The following is a 17,032-nucleotide window of genomic DNA, read 5'->3' on the forward strand; positions in this document are numbered from 1 at the left end:
CGCATTCCTATATATTAGCAACAAAGTCCAACAGCAAGAGATAGAAAGAGAAATCCCATTTAAAGCTAGGGTAGACACTATAAAATACTTAGGAGTTTACCTACCAAAACAAACTCAGGGATTATACAAACACAATTACAAGACACTTTTTGCACAAATAAAGTCAGATTTAAATAAGTGGAAAAACATCAGTTGCTCATGGGTAGGCCGTGCTAATATAATAAAAATGATAATTCTACCTAAATTAATTTACTTATTTAGTGCCATATCAATTAAACTATCAGATAATTATTTTCTAGAGCTGGATAAAATAATATCAAAATTCATTTGAAAGAACAAAAGGTCCAGAATATCAAAGGAACTAATGAAAAGAAATGCTTGGGAAGGTGGCCTAGCGCTACGAGACCTCAAATTGTACTATAAAGCATCAATTATCAAAACCACTTGGTATTGGCTAAGAAACAGAGAGGTAGACAAGTGGAATAGACTTGGCACTCAAGACGCAGTAGGCAAGGAATATAGCAACCTCCTGTATGATAAACCCAAGCACCGCAGCTTCTGGGATAAGAACTCACTGTTTGACAAAAATTGCTGGGAAAACTGGATAACAGTGTGGCAGAAATTCGGCACAGACCCATGCCTGACACCATACACAAAAATAAAGTCCAAGTGGGTACATGATTTAGGTATAAAGATTGATAACATGAATAAACTGGAGAAGCAAGGAATAGTGTATTTATCAGATTTATGGAGAAGGGAAAATTTTTTACTAAAGAAGAGATAGAAAGCATTATGAAATGCAAGATGGATAATTTTGATTACATTAAACTGAGAAGTTTCTGCACAACCAAATCCAATGCAACCAAAATTTGGAGGGATGTAGTAAATTGGGAAAGAATTTTTACAGCTAAGCTTGGGGATAAAGGCCTCATTTCTAGAATATATAGAGAACTGACTCAAATGTATAATCATACAAGTCATTCCCCAATTGATAAATGGTCAAAGGATATGAACAGGCAATTTTCAGAGGAAGAAATTAAAGATATCTATAATCATATGAAAAAATGCTCCAAATCACTTTTGATTAGAGAGATGCAAATCAAAACAACTCTGAGGTACCACATCACACCTATAAGATTGGCAAACATGACAGAACAAGAAAAATGATAAATGCTGGAGAGGATGTGGGAGAGTTGGAACACTAATTCATTGTTGGTGGAGCTGTGAGCTCATCCAACCATTCTGGAGAACAATTTGGAACTATGCCCAAAGGGCTACAAAAATGTGCATACCCTTTGACCCAGCAATATCGCTACTAGGACTGTATCCCCAAGAGATCATAAAAATGGGAAAGGGTCCCACATGTACAAATATATTTATAGCAGCACTCTTTGTAGTTGCCAAAAACTGGAAGTCAAGGGGATGTCCATCAATTGGGGAATGGCTGAATAAATTATGGTATATGAATGTAATGGAGTACTATTGTGCCATAAGAAATGATGAACAAGAAGACTTCAGAGAGGCCTGGAAGGACTTATGCTGAGTGAAAGGAGCATAACCAGGAGAACTTTGTGCACAGCAACAACCACAGTGTGCGAGAGTTTTTTCTGGTAGACTTGGAATTTCATAATAACGCAAGAACTTCTTAAAAAAAAAAAATCCCAGTGGTGGTTTTCTAAGGCAAAACGCCTTCCACACTCAGAGAAAGAAATATGGAAGTCATTCGCAGAATGTAGCAGATCATGTTTGTGTGTGTGTGTGCTTTTGTGTATCATGTTTTGATTTGTTATATGATTTCTTCCATTTATTTTAGTTCGACTACATAGCATGACTATAGTGAAAATGTACTCAATAGGAAAGTATATGTAGAACCTATACAGAATTGTATGCTGCCGTGGGGAGGGATAGGGGTAGTGGGGGGTAGGTGTGGGGGGGATAAAATCTTAATTTTATGACAGTGATTGTAAAACATTAAAAAATAATAATAAAATTAAATTTAAAAAAAAGAATAAAAGGTTAGGTCTTTCTTAAGGAAATGGATTAAAGGTGATAACCAAACGATTCTAGTCTAGTTACCTACCCCAAAAGTGAACAGGCTACTTACCAATCTAACAGCTATCTCATTTTAGTTTATCCTGTGAGAAATTATTATTTCTCCCTTGTATTTAAGAACTAATTATTATATTAGGACCAAGACTTTTCCCCTTTTCTACTTCTTCATCTAGAAATCAATTAGTGTGTTAAATCTTTCTAAAAGACATATCTAGCCAGAATAGATGAGAGTTAAAGATAGTAAAAGAAATTTTAAGTTTGGGCTAATGAGTGTGTTCCTGCTCATTTGTGCTTGCTCAGACAGGTCTGGGAAAAGGTGGATTGTCATTTTTGTCAGACAGGTGATATGGAAATTGATGTCTCTTTGATCAAGATCTGGATGATCCAAGACACATATACCAAGACCCTCACTGTAATACAGCCTACTCTTTCACTGTAATATTCATTTTCTCATTAATTATTAGCTAATCAGGGTTGATTGCTTACTCTTTCAAGTAAGAACACCCATGAGCCCACTGCCATTAGGGGTCTTTTATCTAAGACAGACAGTCAAACAACCATCATTCTATTAATAAACGTGCTGGCTTTATTAGTAAAATGATTAAATTACCCAGAAATTATGTCTCTCAGAACTTTTTTAATAGACACAGTTCCTTGAAGAGGTTGACTCACCCTCCTCCAAAGTGAAAAGATTAAATTATTGACAGGAGGGACGAAGTCCTTTCCAGTATTCCAGAAGAACAACTGAAGGGAGTGGTCTAGGGGGTAAATTCACAGTAACTCTTGTTTTGGTATATTAACCCCAAAATGCAATTTAATATATTATCATCTCTTCATTATTAAGGATTCTTATAAATGTACCTTAAATTCATCTTTGGGTGGTGATGGTGACGACGACAATATTGATAATAACTAGCTAGCCTTTATATAGTAGAGCTTTAAGGTTTGTAAAGTGCTTTACAAATATCTTATTCTTATGATAAACCTTGTGAAATAGGTGCTATTATTATTCCATTTTACAGATAAAGAAACTGAGGCAAACCAAGTTTTAAGTGACTTGCCCAGTTGAGAAACATGTTATAGGGCATGGGAGAATTATGCTAGTTTGGACATCTCTCTAAGTCACAAATGGCTTAAATATTACCTTAAATTTAGTAAATTACATAAAATTATTTCTGGAAGATCTGTGTCCTAAAGTGCAGAGGACAGAATTAATATTTTTTCTTTGATTGTAGGAAGGACATGGACAAGAAATGCATAAGATGAGAAAAAGCAAATGCATAGCAATCTCCACCAATGGAAGTAGTAAACTATAAGATCATGAATCCAATGAATTATTAAAGTATAATTTAATTGGCTTGTCTTCAGCTTCAGTATTTTTAATTATCAATGCTGAGATATCTCCATCATCTCAACAAGAGCTAGACTAAATATTAGTGAAATTCACTTTTTTTTTTTAACTGCTGTTTTATGGTCTTAAACCTTTGTATTTCCAGCCTTCCAATTGAAATAATTTATTCTTTTCCCTTTGGTTACTATTAATCTTGCAAATGACTTAAAGTGGATAGAAAATAAGGGAGAAATAAACATAGAAAAAATGTTTTTGATTTAACTTTTTAGCCTGAAAGAGGCTCCTATTTAGGCAAATTGTCCTAGATTATTTTTTTTAACTTCACACAGAAAAGGATAATAACCTTGGGAAAAAAATTATACTCATTTCCTGATTATCAACTATCTTCATTAAGGATGACAGTACTTTATCTCAAGCTGTTCCCTTTTCCCTGACACCCCATCTTTAATATCCAACTGAGTCAGGGTCATAAACCCATTTCTCACAGTCACAAACTAACTGCACCAAGATCTGGGAACTTCATTCCAATCCAGGTGGGAAGTATAGTAGCTACAGAAGATTAAAACCCTCTTAAAAAACAAACAAACAAAAAACAAAAGAGATCAGCTTGAAATGGTAACATCCATCTGAGTTGAAAAGCAGTGAAGATTTGTCTACTACATGGTCCTTTACTGGATCTTTTTCCAGGTCATACCCACTAACTGTGACTATCCCACAAGGCTCTGTCCTGGCCCCTCTTCTCTTCTCCCTCTGTACTATTTCACTTAATGATCTTATCAGTTCCCATGGATTTAATTATTATCTCTACACTGATTATTTTCAAATCTACTCACCCTTCCTAAACCCTTTGCTGAACTCTAGTCTCAAATCTCCAGCTGCCTTTTAGACATCTTGAACTGGAGACATCTTAAACTCTATATATCTGAAACAATTAATTATCTTTCCCCCTAAACTCACCCCACTTCCAAACTTCCTTATTACTATCTAGACACCACTGTCTTCCCACACTCCAGGCCTGAAACCCAAGTGTCATCCTGGATTCCTCACTATTTCTTGCCCCATCTCTCCCCACCTCCAATCTGTTGCCTAGACCTGCTCATTTCACTTTTTTAATGTCTCTTGAATAGACCCTCTTCTCTCCTTTGATACTGCCACTACCCTGGTAGGCCCTCATCTCTACATGCTTTGGTCAGACTGCCACAAGTCTCTCCCTACTCCAGTCCATCCTCCATTCAGCTGTCAAAGTGACCTTCCTAAAACATGACTTCCCCTTATCAGTCTTCTAACACCGTACATCCACCATATACTCTTCAATCTAATGATACTGGCTTCCTTGCTGTTCCCCAGACAAGATACTTCATCTCTTATTTTTGGACATTTTCTCTGCTGTCCCTCATACCTGGAATGCTTTCCTTCCTGATCCCTATCTCCTAGATTCCAAATTCCTCTAGGTCCCAGCTAAAACCCTACCTTTTATAGCAGGCCTTTCCTAGTCCCTCTTAATTCTAGTGCCTTTTTCTTCTGTTTATTGTTTCCTACTTATCCTGTATTTAGCTTATTTGTACAAATTTGTTTATATGTTGTCTTCCACATTGGACTGTGAACTCCCCAAGGACAGAGACTATCTTTTGCTTTTCTTCTTACTCCCAGAGCCTGACACAAAGGTGGCAATTAAAAATACTCATTAATTGTGGAAATACGTTTAATAGGATTGCACATGTATAGCCTATTTAGAAAATTTAGAACTCAAAATCTTATAAAAATGAATGCTGAAAACTAAAAATAAATAAATAAAAACAAATAAAAAATACTCATTAATTCACTGTCTATTGGTAATGGGTACAATGGCCTCAACACAGTTTGACAGATGATTATTAGTTTTAAATTTTCTTATCTGTGTTCTCCTTACTGTTATAGATAATTGCCTTACTGCTATGGATAGTATAGAGTTATATTATCTACTAACATATATCTACTATATTACGTATTAGAATTACCCCAAAAGTACTATCTCTACCCAGAAAAGTAAAAGGTACAGAACAAATAAAAAAATGAAGAAATTTAAAATCAGTGTATAAGCTCACAGGAAATCTAAGAAGGGGTAATCAACAGAAAAGAAAGCAAAATATTTAAGTTTTTATTTTGCTAAATAATTAAGAAAAAGATGAAAGGACACCTTCCAATATCCCAAATGCTTAGCAACACCAACACTACCAATTTTGAAAATTACATATAACCTCTAAGAAAGAACTGATAAAGTAACCAGGAATATCTAGCTTTGGGGAATTTTTCTTATAAAAAGAGGCTCTACAACCTTAGAAAGGAATCCTCAGAAAACAAACCAAGAATCCACCAACTGGGTACATGCTCAAAAGAACTCAGGGTCATCTCCACATCCTCATTAGATATTAGAATGTAGAATTTTAACAGAAGGCACATATCAATAAGTTGATGAAATTAAGAACATAAAACTGAGACAGAAGTATACCTCCAAATTCATCTAAGAAACTCAAATTACCAGTAGCTGTATTATTCTTGTCCTGAGAAAAACATGTCTTAGGCTTTAAGGTATACAATTAAACTCCTATCATCAATTTTAGTTATCTTTTAAAATCACAAGGCAATAAAAAAAATTTCATCAAACCTAAAGTACTTAAACACATTAGCTTGTTACCTGAATGGACTATGGCTGAATGAAGATGCTCGTGTAATGCCATATTTCCAATAATACGAACTATACTTCTCTGTATTTTAGGGCAGTCTTTGTGAAGTTGGTATATCCTCTGGAGTAGTTGCAGGCCTCCACTTGCTTCAATTTTATCACAATGTGTGGCAATCTAACATAATAAATGTATTAAAATTGAATGTTATAAAAATATACAGACCTACATCACATTAAAAATCCCTTTTCAGTATTTAAGTTTCAGTACACGTATAAAAACCATCTTAAGGACAGGCAACTGGCTAGATGGATCACCAAACTTGGAAAACCATTTATAATCATTCAAAACCATTACATTTTCATTTTAGTTGACGTGAGCTGCGAAAAAAAAAATCAAATCCCACACCTAAGTGGGGAAAAAAGTGCTTTTCACTGTTAGAATCATTAAGAAAAAAAATCCCACAAATATGTCATACACAAACCTTCTATCTTCATTATGTTATGAACTTTCTTTAGATCAAATAAATCAAATAAATAATTGGGTTTGACTTCCTGTTTCAAATTGTGTTGTGAGTTGGCTTCTACAGTCGACCCTGAGTCTAATGGCCTTTTCCAACCTTAGCAAAAGCCCATCTAACTCCTGAAGTCTTTTCTATGGAAGAAGGCAATCTCTGTTTCTACACAAGCACAGGCAGTAGGTCAGGTGTCAACTACAACTTTGAACCTAACTACCAGGAGGATTAAGCAACATCTACAGCTTTACTAACTGGCCTGACAAAGGAACAATCAAGAAGGGGCAATCATAGAAAAAGGCAGAAAGGGTCTGGGATTATAGTCAAAAGTTTAAAAATAAGAGAGAAACAACAAAAAGAGAAAGGCCCAGGGACAAAGAAGAATGAAAAGAAAAAGACAGCACAAAAACTATTTCATGCCACCCTTCTCTGACCCCCTCCCCATCACCACACCCTCAACTGGCTCTACTTCTCACTAATTTTAAAGAATGACAACTTCAAGATATCTTTTTTTAATTTTCAATATCCAAATTTTATTAAGTTAGAGGATAATTTAGATAACTCACATAGATAAGAAATTCCTGGGAAGAGAGCAACTCCAGGCAGAGCTACATTATCAATTCAGGCCCTATTCTTAAACCACCAAAACCCAATCTAGTTTATCTAAGCTTCCTTTTGTGCCAAAACACCTTATCGGCTCTACCCTGTGCTGAGCTTCTAACTCCATGACAGGAAGAAAGGGAGACCAGACATGGTTATATCAAACAGACATGATTTTCAAAATGCAAAGTCAAGGTTCCAAGAAGCAACTTTATTTATATTCCTAAAAATGTCTGGTCTACTTGGCAAGTTTAATATTTGATTACCTGCCAGTCCAACCTTTTTTGAGCAACTCATTAGTGTTCCTGAGTATGTATGAAAAACAATGCTAAGAGTTCTCAAACTTGAAAAAGTTTAAAAATCATTGCTATAGGGTATAATTTATGTAGGAACATGGTCAATTTGAATTTTTTACATTTAAAATTTTTGTTACCTCAGAATGTTTCACTAAAGCCTGCAAGCAAAATATCTCTACTGTTGCTGAAGGAACTTCACCAAAACTTTCAGCATAAGGAAGTCCATTTCCTCCAAAACACCATAAACCACCCTATAATCAGAAAAAAAATGAACAAAGTTTACTGGGAAAAAAATGTTATCCGTAGTTTTTCTTCAGCAACTAGACATAACCAAATAAGTGTTAGACTCCACCTCAGGATACCAGACACCTTTAAAAAAAGAAGAGATTTATGTGTAAATGAGTTGGATCAGGGAAAGTCCTGAGGGATTTGGTGCTTCAAAAGTCTGCTTGTCCTGGGAAGAGAGGGGTTGGAACCCCTGAAAGCAACTGACACCTGGGGGAAGAACATGGAACCAAGGAAGAGATTCCCAAGTAAATGTAGAAAAAAGATCAACAACAGAGGGTAGAGATCAGTGGTGGGGGAGGAGCTCCACCAGGGGGCAACGTTCTCTCTGACAACCACAACTATTGGTATCGTTCTGGGAGTGAAGCACAATAGGAAAAGGGAATCCATGGAGTAAATCTTATAAGGCAGTGACATAAAACATCTAGAGAGGGAGGAAAGCTTATAAGTTTTGAAGAACACTGAGAAAAGGGTAATTATAGGGATTATGAATCAGGAAGTGAGGTTCTAGAGTAAACAGAAAGAGAAGATGGATAATAAAAAGAGAGAAATTCTTTGTGCAAAGGAGCACAAAAAAATGAAATTTAAAAACTAAGGTACAGGACTAGCTGAAGGGGAGAAGAGGAAGATGGAATATCAATGAAAAGAGGGAATCAGGGGTGACAAGAAGAAAGTCAATGGGAATGGGGATACCTTAAAAAAAAGATTAAAGTGAAGTAACTGAAGTAACATGATATCATGTTTGCAACAGAAAAATGAAAATAAAACTAAAAAGCTTCTGCACATTTAACATTAATGCTTCTAGGATGCATCTAGGATAAGAAGGAAAGTGGTCAAATGGGGAAAAAAAATCTTTGTATTAAATTCCCTCACAAGGGCTTGGTATCCAAGATATATAAACAATAAAGTAAGTAAGTAGAGCCAATAAAAAAATACACATAGTAATTATAGTGAAAAGAATGCCACAAAAAAATCAAAAGTAAATGCAACAAAATTATAAAGATCAAGTGGGACTCAAATAAAGAGATATGAAAAGACACTCTCAACCTACTCCTTTGTGGAGCTATTAAAGGGCAGCTAGATGGTGTAGTGAATAGAGCACCAGTGCAGGAGTCAGGAGGACCTGAGTTCAAATCTCACCTCAAACACTTGACACTCGCTAGCTGTGTGACCTTGGGCAAGTCACTTAACCCCAACTGCCTGGTCCTGGGTCATCTCCAGTCTTCCTGATGAATATCTGGTCACTGGATTCAAATCGCTCTGGAGGATAAGTAAGGCTGGTGACCTGCACAGCCCTCTCTCACTCAAAACAAAGTCAAGTGCAAGTCAAGTCTTTTCTCTGATGGCATGGTCTTCTTTGGCAGCAAAGAACGAACACACACATGTATGTGTGTATCTAAGTATCTCTACTTATATCTATTTATAGCATCTGTTCTACATCTACATCTCTGTCATCAATATCTATATCTATTTTGTTTGAAGAGGCACTGTATATGGGCATTGTAGATCAAACTTGATTAGAAGGGCAAAAGAGGTCCGAATTGAATTTGGGAAATGGTTGTGCACTTCTGGCAATCCTAAACTGTTTCCTGATGTAAAATCTCACGTTTTAAACAACAATGTTCTCATAAGGATGTTATGTGGCTGCCAATCATAGCATGATAATGAAATAGGCATCATAAATGAAGAAACATGTTGAGAACTTTCAGCATTTTGGGAATAAGATGATTATCAGTCAATCAGCCAACACTCATTCACTAAGTACTCCATGCTAGGTGCTGTATCAGGTGTTGGTAAAACAAAAATGAGAATAAATGAGAATAAAAGAGAATAAAAGAATCTCAAAAGTCATCTATTCTAAACCATACCATACTCTACAATTCAACCACACACAGCCCCACTGCCCATCTCAATGCCTTTGTCTGGTTGTCCCCATGCCTGGAAAAGTCTCCTTCCTTATCTCAGCCTTTTAGAATGGCTTTCTTCCAGACTCAGCTCAAGTACCACTTTTTACAGGAAGCCTTTCCTATCCCCACAGATGCAAGCAGTGTCACTCACAAAACTACCTTGTGTTCATTTTGTATATATTTCATATACTTATTAATGTACATGTTGCATCCCCAATTAGAATGTAAGATACTTGACTTCAAGGGCAAGTTCACTTTTGCCTTTGTATCCATAGAGCCTGGCACATAGTAGGAATACCTTGCTGGCTGATTATATAGTAATCTCTTCTCAAACATCTTCAGCAAGTTCTCTATAGGCAACTAATAAGTACTTCCTGAAACGAATTTAGGCTTCTCTTGAAAACCTCTCCCAAGGAGAGACCTACTACCTAACTCTTGAGGCAGCTCATCCTTCAGCTTGTTGGGAAGGATTTTCCTGCACTGAAGCAAAATCTGCCTTTCTCCAAATTGTAAGCACTGCTCTTAGTTCTACTTTGGGAACAAGTAGAACAAGGCTAATCCTTCCAAATGGCAGGTCTTCAAATACATAATAAGTCCTTGAAGCCAGAAAAAAGATTCTTCACATCTGCTTTTATGAAAGAGCACATGGAAATGAGTAATGGTATTAATGGACTCACATTCCAAGTCTGTCTTGCAAGCTGTGGATCCTTAGACAAGTCATTTAACATCCTTAAGTCAGCTTTCTCATTTATAAAACATCAGTAATGGTCAAGGATGAAAATGAAGACAATAAACAAATAGACCATGATGGTTACCTCCCACATCCAATTAGGTAAGCCAAGTCATGTCGATTCTGCCTCCTTAGTATCTCTTTCATGAGAATCATAACCACAATAGTCTAAGCCTTTATTGCCACTCCCAGGGACTCCTGCAAATCTTTTAGCTATTTCCCCCACAACCAGCCCATCTTTTTCTCCAATTCTTTCTCCATACAAATGCTGATATTCCTAAAATAAAGGTCTGACTATGTCACTGCTCTGCTGAAGAAGCTTCAGTGGTTCCCCCCTGCCTTTTGGCTAAAATATACACTTTTGTATATCTTATATCTATATATAAATTTATATATATATATTTGTATATTTAAAGCCAAAGAAAACAAAGTTTATTAAAGATTCGCCAAATTGGGTTGCCTCTTAAGGAGCCTAAGTATTTGTAACGCTTGTATTCACAAGTGGGCCAGACAGACTCTCAGCTAGAAAGTCTGAGCTGGATTGAATCTGAGCGCCTTCATGGAGGTGTGATGGAATTTATATACAGAAAGTCCGCAGGAAAGATCTAGAGGTGTTCTGGTGGTCTAGTGTTTCGGGAGGAGGGTCTAAGGAGGATCTTGACGGGATTAGGGTAACTAGTGTTGTAATCCAGGGTGGAAAACAGCCGGAAGCAATTGGGAGGTATCAGACTATGCAGGGCTTGAGTGAGAAGTAGGTGGGGCAATCAAGAGGTAATAGATTTGAGTATGAAAGGGAGAATTCAAGGAGGTTCCCAGAGTCTGAACCCCATCATTCCTCCCTCAAACAGACTGGACTCAAATCTTTTTGGGGCAAAAGGTGAAGGTCTCAGCTTCTGAAACTGCTTCCTGCTGGCAAGGGGCTTTTCACAATCTGGTCTCAGTCTTTCTTTTAAAAAAAAACAAAACAATACAACCTTCAAAAAACCTGATCATAGAAAGGCAATGTTAAGTCATGGAGTAGCAGAGAAGCAAGGAGCACAAGATTTGTTTTTTCCACTTTTCTTTCTAAAGGATTACAAATTACTCCCACTCCCATCTTCTATGTTCCAATCATTCTAGCCTGCCTCTCCTTCCCTGTAAACAACATTATACCTCCCAGTCCCACCATTAGTACGCTCTCCCTTCTTACTTCCACGTCTGGGAACTCTTAGTTCTTTTCACAGTTTAGCTCAAGGACCACCTCCTTCACAAGGCCTCTGCTTATCCCACTTCATCCTTAGTCCCTCATCAGTGTATTATTTATTTTACACATATCCTATATTTACTTATCTATGTACCTGTTGTATCTCCTAGGAAAAATGTAAGCTCCATGAGGGTAGGGAATATTTCCCTTTTGTCTTTGTGTTCCCAAGTACCTAGCAAGGTGCCTAGAACACAGCAGGCATGGAAGAAATGATTACTGATCAACTGCTTGACAGTATTGCTTCACAGGATTATTTCAAAAAATCTGGGTGTTTTTCATAAGTGTAGAGAGTATCTTCTCCATCAATAAAGGTTCAATCCCTCCATACTTAGAAGTCAATTCTCATGAGTTGTTGTGCCCAAAAGAAGTCAGTAGCCTAGGCCCCAAAACAGAGACACAGTTTGTTTTCAAGTATATGTCTGATACCTTCCAGCTTAGTAATAATTGTAAGGACATCTGAATAATTGCAGTACAACTCACTTATTTCAGTAGGTTTTCCTTTCTAAAATACACACAACTTGTCTGAAAATCAGATGCCAGAAATTAAAACTTGAAATTTTTGTCTCACATTATCCTCTCAATTTATGAAATATTGATGATGATAGCTAACATTTATGTAGCACCTATTATGTGCCAGACACTCTGCTATGTGTTTTACAATTATCATCTCATCTGATTCCCACAATAACCTTGGGAGGTAGCTAGTAGTATTATGCTCATTTTACAGAGGAGGAAACTGAGGCTTAGAGAATTTGAGTGATTTGCTGAGGAACTAGTGTTTGATGCCTGACACTATCCACTGTGCCATTTAACTTTCTTACGACTTACATTGCTAAAAATCAAGTCACAAAAAAAATTAACATAGTTAACTTCAAAACAATTCAAACACATGCACACATTCTCTGAAACAAAAGTGGAAAATGACAGAATAAAAAACTTGATAAAAACCTAGCGTTATCCTTAATTTAACTTCGATGGAAGTATTAAAAAGGTAAAATCATGATTTCAAATATTTCAAGTAAATTTTAGGATTGGTTCAAATTACCAATAATAAGAGAAATTCAGATCAAAACAACTCTGAAGTTTTACCTCACAACAAGAAAACTGAGAAAGACAGAAATAGTACTAGACAGGCTGCAGAAAGACAAATCCTGTAAAACACCAAGAATGTTACTAAAAAACACTGTTGTTAGAGGGGTGAACTGGTCCAACCATTCTGAGTAACATTTAGGAATCATGCTCAAAAAATGACTAAAATGTCTATAGTGTCCACATCCTTTGATCCAGAGATCCCACAGCTAGGTACATACTCCAAGAGGGTCAAAGATAGAAAGAAAAGTCTTAAAATATACCAAAATGTTCATAGCAGCACTTTTTGTAGTACCAAAGAACTAGAAACAAAGTAGATTCCTATTTCTTGGGAATGGCTAAGCAAATCAGAATATATAAACTTAATGGAACATTACCTTAAGAAATAGAAAATTTAGAAAAGTACGAGAAGACTAATATGAACTGATGCAGAGTAAGCAGAAAGAAGAAAACACTGACTATAATAATGTCAATGAAAAAAACCAAGAAACTGAATATTGTAGTTATAATAATCAGAAAATTATATCTCTTCTTTGAAGCTGTGGGGAATGTTGCATATATTGTCAGCCTCCATTGATGTGTTGGTTAGTTCTGCTGCATGGCTTTCTTTTTTCTTCTTTTTTTATTCTCTGCTACAAGGGATGATTCTGGGTAGGGGAAGGAAGAGGACTATCTTTAGAAATGAAGATAAAGTAAAAACAAAGACATAAATGAAAAACTTGAAATGGAAAAAAAGTGATACAGGATATATATTCTAGCCTTTGACTAATAAAGAGGTCTTTAGGAAGATTAGCATATAGAAAACTATGTTCACTGTGCATAAGAGTACATTTCTTTGGCCCTCTCAGGGACACATTAAGCAACTACAATTCTATAAGAAATGCAGCAATAATAGAAAGTCAGGATATGAGCAACCCTAAGCTACCTTTCTTATTTTCCTGAGGACTACAAGTTGTCACAGAAAATTAATTAATACTTGTTAATCAAATATATTGCAACCCTGTTAGTATTCATCTGGATGCTAATATTCATCTGACTCAAATATACACAAAAATATGATGATCTATATTCTTTGTGAAACGAAATGACTTTATTTATGAGAAATTCGGTTAGGTGAAATTTTTTTACTGAAATACCATTTTAGGAGATTCATAACTTTCATTTTCCAAAAGTTCACCTCTAAGTTATCTATTGAAACTTTATGTATAGATTTTCATACAGAAACATAGAAATAGCAATGACAACTAGCTTTGAAAGCTAGTCTCCCCCTCCAAAAAATATCACTTATAATGTAGTTAAAACAATACTGTTGCAATACTAATAATTTTTTAAAAAAACACCAAAATTGAATAAGAAATATTTTGAATGTTGGAGTTTCAGAAAAAGCAAGTTTAATTAGAGGATGTTGTTGTTCAGTCATTTTTCAGTCATATCTAACTCTGTGACCCCATTTGAGGTTTTCTTAGCAAAGAAACTGAAACGGTTTGCCATTTCCTTTTCCAGTTCATTTTACAGATGAAGAAACTAAGGCAAACAGGATAAGTCACTTGCTCAGGGTCGCACACGTATAGTTAATTATCTGAGGCCATATTTGAACTCAGGATGATGAGTCTTCCTGGCTTCATACTCAGCACTCTATCCACTGTGCCACCAAGCTGCCCAATTAGAGGATGATAAAGAAGTAAAACATATGTTAAAATTCTTAATAACCCTGGAGTTATTCTAAGGTTGGCAACACTAATACTCTAATATTTCTAACTTAATTTTGAAACTTATGAAGTCTTTATTCCCCACTCAGAAATATCATTTTTCTTATCCTTATCAACTAGGTTAATTAGATTCATTTTGGAAAGGGGAAAGAGAAAGTGGGTTGACAATATTTCTAACTGTTAAAGAGGTTGCCTGAGGTAAAAGTTTTTGGTTTTTTTTTTATGTGAAAGACAAAGGGAAAAGTCAGAATGATGCCCTCAAGAGAGAAGAAAGGGGTTGATGCAAGAAAAAGAGACAAACAACTTCCTACTGTGATTCACAAAGTGACATCGACCCAGGATAACTCACTTCTACCTCATATAAAGGAAGGCAGGAACAAAGTATCCTTCAATGCCAAGCAGCTTCAGGATAGGTAAGCAAAGGGAGGAGCAGTACTTAACTGATCCTTCCTATGTATGGACTCTTCACATTCAGGGACGCTGATATTGAACTCATCTGAAGTTGATAAAAGAACTCTTTTCTTTTATAAATGACTTAAAAATTTTTTGTACCTTTTGTACTGTACGCACTAAGCACCTAAAAATCACAATTATGCCTTAGCAATAGTAAGTTCCAAATAAATACTTGCTGAATGAATGTGTGAGTGTATTCACCTTCTGAGCAGCTAGAGACTGACTACTTTCTCTCAGAGCCAAAGATGTGAAATACTGGATACAATGGTCTATCTCAGTCTGAGGTAAAGATGCCAGCAGCTGTCGAAGTTCCTCTTCAATGGAGTAATCCTGAAATAAAAGGGAAAGGAGAGGGAAGAGATGAGGGTCTCAGATCAGTCCAATGCCATGATACAGATCACCCAGTACAAAGCCTAATTCCAAAAGTCTGATATCCAGGAGGATAAACCAAGAGCTATTCCCTAATAGATAAGTAGTCAAAGAATATATAAACAGTTTTCAAAAGAACTACCAACTATTAACAATTACATGAAAGGTTTAATTTCTACTAAGAATAGAAATTCAAGTTAAAGCAAAACTGAGGTTTTACTTCTTACCAAGCAAATAAACAAAGATGATAAGAAACAAAACAGTCAATGTTACAACATCTGTGGGAAGACAGAGACACTAATATTTTGTTTGCTGTTGATTCCGCTGTGAATTGGCCTAAGAGTTCTTAAAAAAAAAAACTGGAATCATGTGACAAAAGAGACCATACTGTTCTTAGCCTTTGACCTAGAAATTCTACTACTGAGGAGATATATAGATATAGATCTATATACCTATAGACAAAAAATATATAGATCAATATTTATATCTATACATCCCAAGGAAGTTTAAAGAAGGGTAGCATATAAACCAAAAAGCAACATTTTTAGTGACAGCAAAAAATTGGAAACAAAATTACTTCCTATCACAACTGAAGAATGGCTGATCAAACTGTGGCATATAAATGTAACAGAATTTTAAACTGTAGTACAAAACCAAGAATATGAAAAATACAGAGAAAGAGAGGAAGACTTCTATGAACTAGGAAAAATGAAGGAAGTAAAATCAGAAAGATAATATGCACAATGGCCACAATAATATAAACAAAACATTGAAAATAAGGCTGACTAATTTTAAGGAGCAATGAGCAATCTTGATTCTAGATTAAGTGATAAAATGTACAACAACCTTCTTTCTTTAGAGAGGCAAGAGATTATAGATGCAGAATGTTATATATAGTTAGCAGAGACAATCATAATGTCTCCATTGCTTTTGCTTAATTGATTTATTTTGTTGCAATGGGAAACTTCATGACTGGATGTCAGGAAATGAATGACGTAAAAACAAAAATCAAAAAAATAAGAGAAATGGAGAAGTGAAAAAAAAAGTACTATATTAGTTCCACAAGGGAAAGTTAACTGACAAATAATGGCAACCAGGGAAGATTTTTATGAAGAAAGTAGCATTTACGTTAGGTCTTAAAGAGTGGTTAAGAATTGAACAGGTTAAAAAAAAGGCAGGAAGAAGGATCTTACAGATACAAGGAACAACAAAGACATAGGCACAAAGGAGAGCACAGAGCTTGGCTACTTCTGCTATACATTAGTCTTTTATCTAATTCTCAGCCCTTAGTTCTATGGTCTCTCATGCCTTGCCAAACCTCAATGTGCCTTCTCCTCTCCTACTTCTATGACAATTAGTTCCACTACAAATTTACATTATCTAATTTCAATGGGCTCAAATATTTTGGTGAGCAAAAAATGCCTTCTCAGGAAAAGTCCTGAGACGACAGAAATGCTGTACAAGGCTTGAGGGAAAAAAGATTTGGAACTGTGGTGACTAGGACAGAGAATTGGTAGATCAATAAACATTCATCAAGTACCTAGAATATCCAAGCTTAGTACTTAGTGCATATTGGAATACAAAAAGAGAAAAAAGATAGCCCCTACCTCAAGGAGTTTGCAATCTAATTGTGGGGGGAGAGGAGCGAGGAACAATATGCAAACGTATAAAAAAGTTACATAGAGGATAAACAAAATAAATGAGAGGGAAGGTTCTAGGATCAAGAGAAGTTGGAAAAGGCTTCCTTCAGAAGATGAAATTTTAGGTGAGACTC

At 35.8% G+C, this 17,032-nt stretch overlaps 1 protein-coding gene across 12 annotated transcripts in view; it reads right to left on the bottom strand.

Moving 5' to 3' along the window:
* The window catches only part of SERAC1 (serine active site containing 1), an 89,395-nt gene that overhangs the window by 47,061 nt on the left and 25,302 nt on the right, over nt 1–17,032 (bottom strand). For all 12 annotated transcript variants that reach the window (XM_072643796.1, XM_072643798.1, XM_072643795.1 and 9 more), the window contains 3 exons: nt 15,091–15,219; nt 7,611–7,724; nt 6,078–6,240 (listed from right to left, as the gene is read on the bottom strand). In XM_072643796.1, coding sequence (XP_072499897.1) covers nt 6,078–6,240; nt 7,611–7,724; nt 15,091–15,219 — 406 coding nt within the window. The remainder of the gene's footprint in view (nt 1–6,077; nt 6,241–7,610; nt 7,725–15,090; nt 15,220–17,032) is intronic.

Source organism: Notamacropus eugenii, chromosome 2 (assembly GCF_028372415.1).
Source record: "Notamacropus eugenii isolate mMacEug1 chromosome 2, mMacEug1.pri_v2, whole genome shotgun sequence".
Lineage (NCBI taxonomy): Eukaryota > Metazoa > Chordata > Mammalia > Diprotodontia > Macropodidae > Notamacropus > Notamacropus eugenii.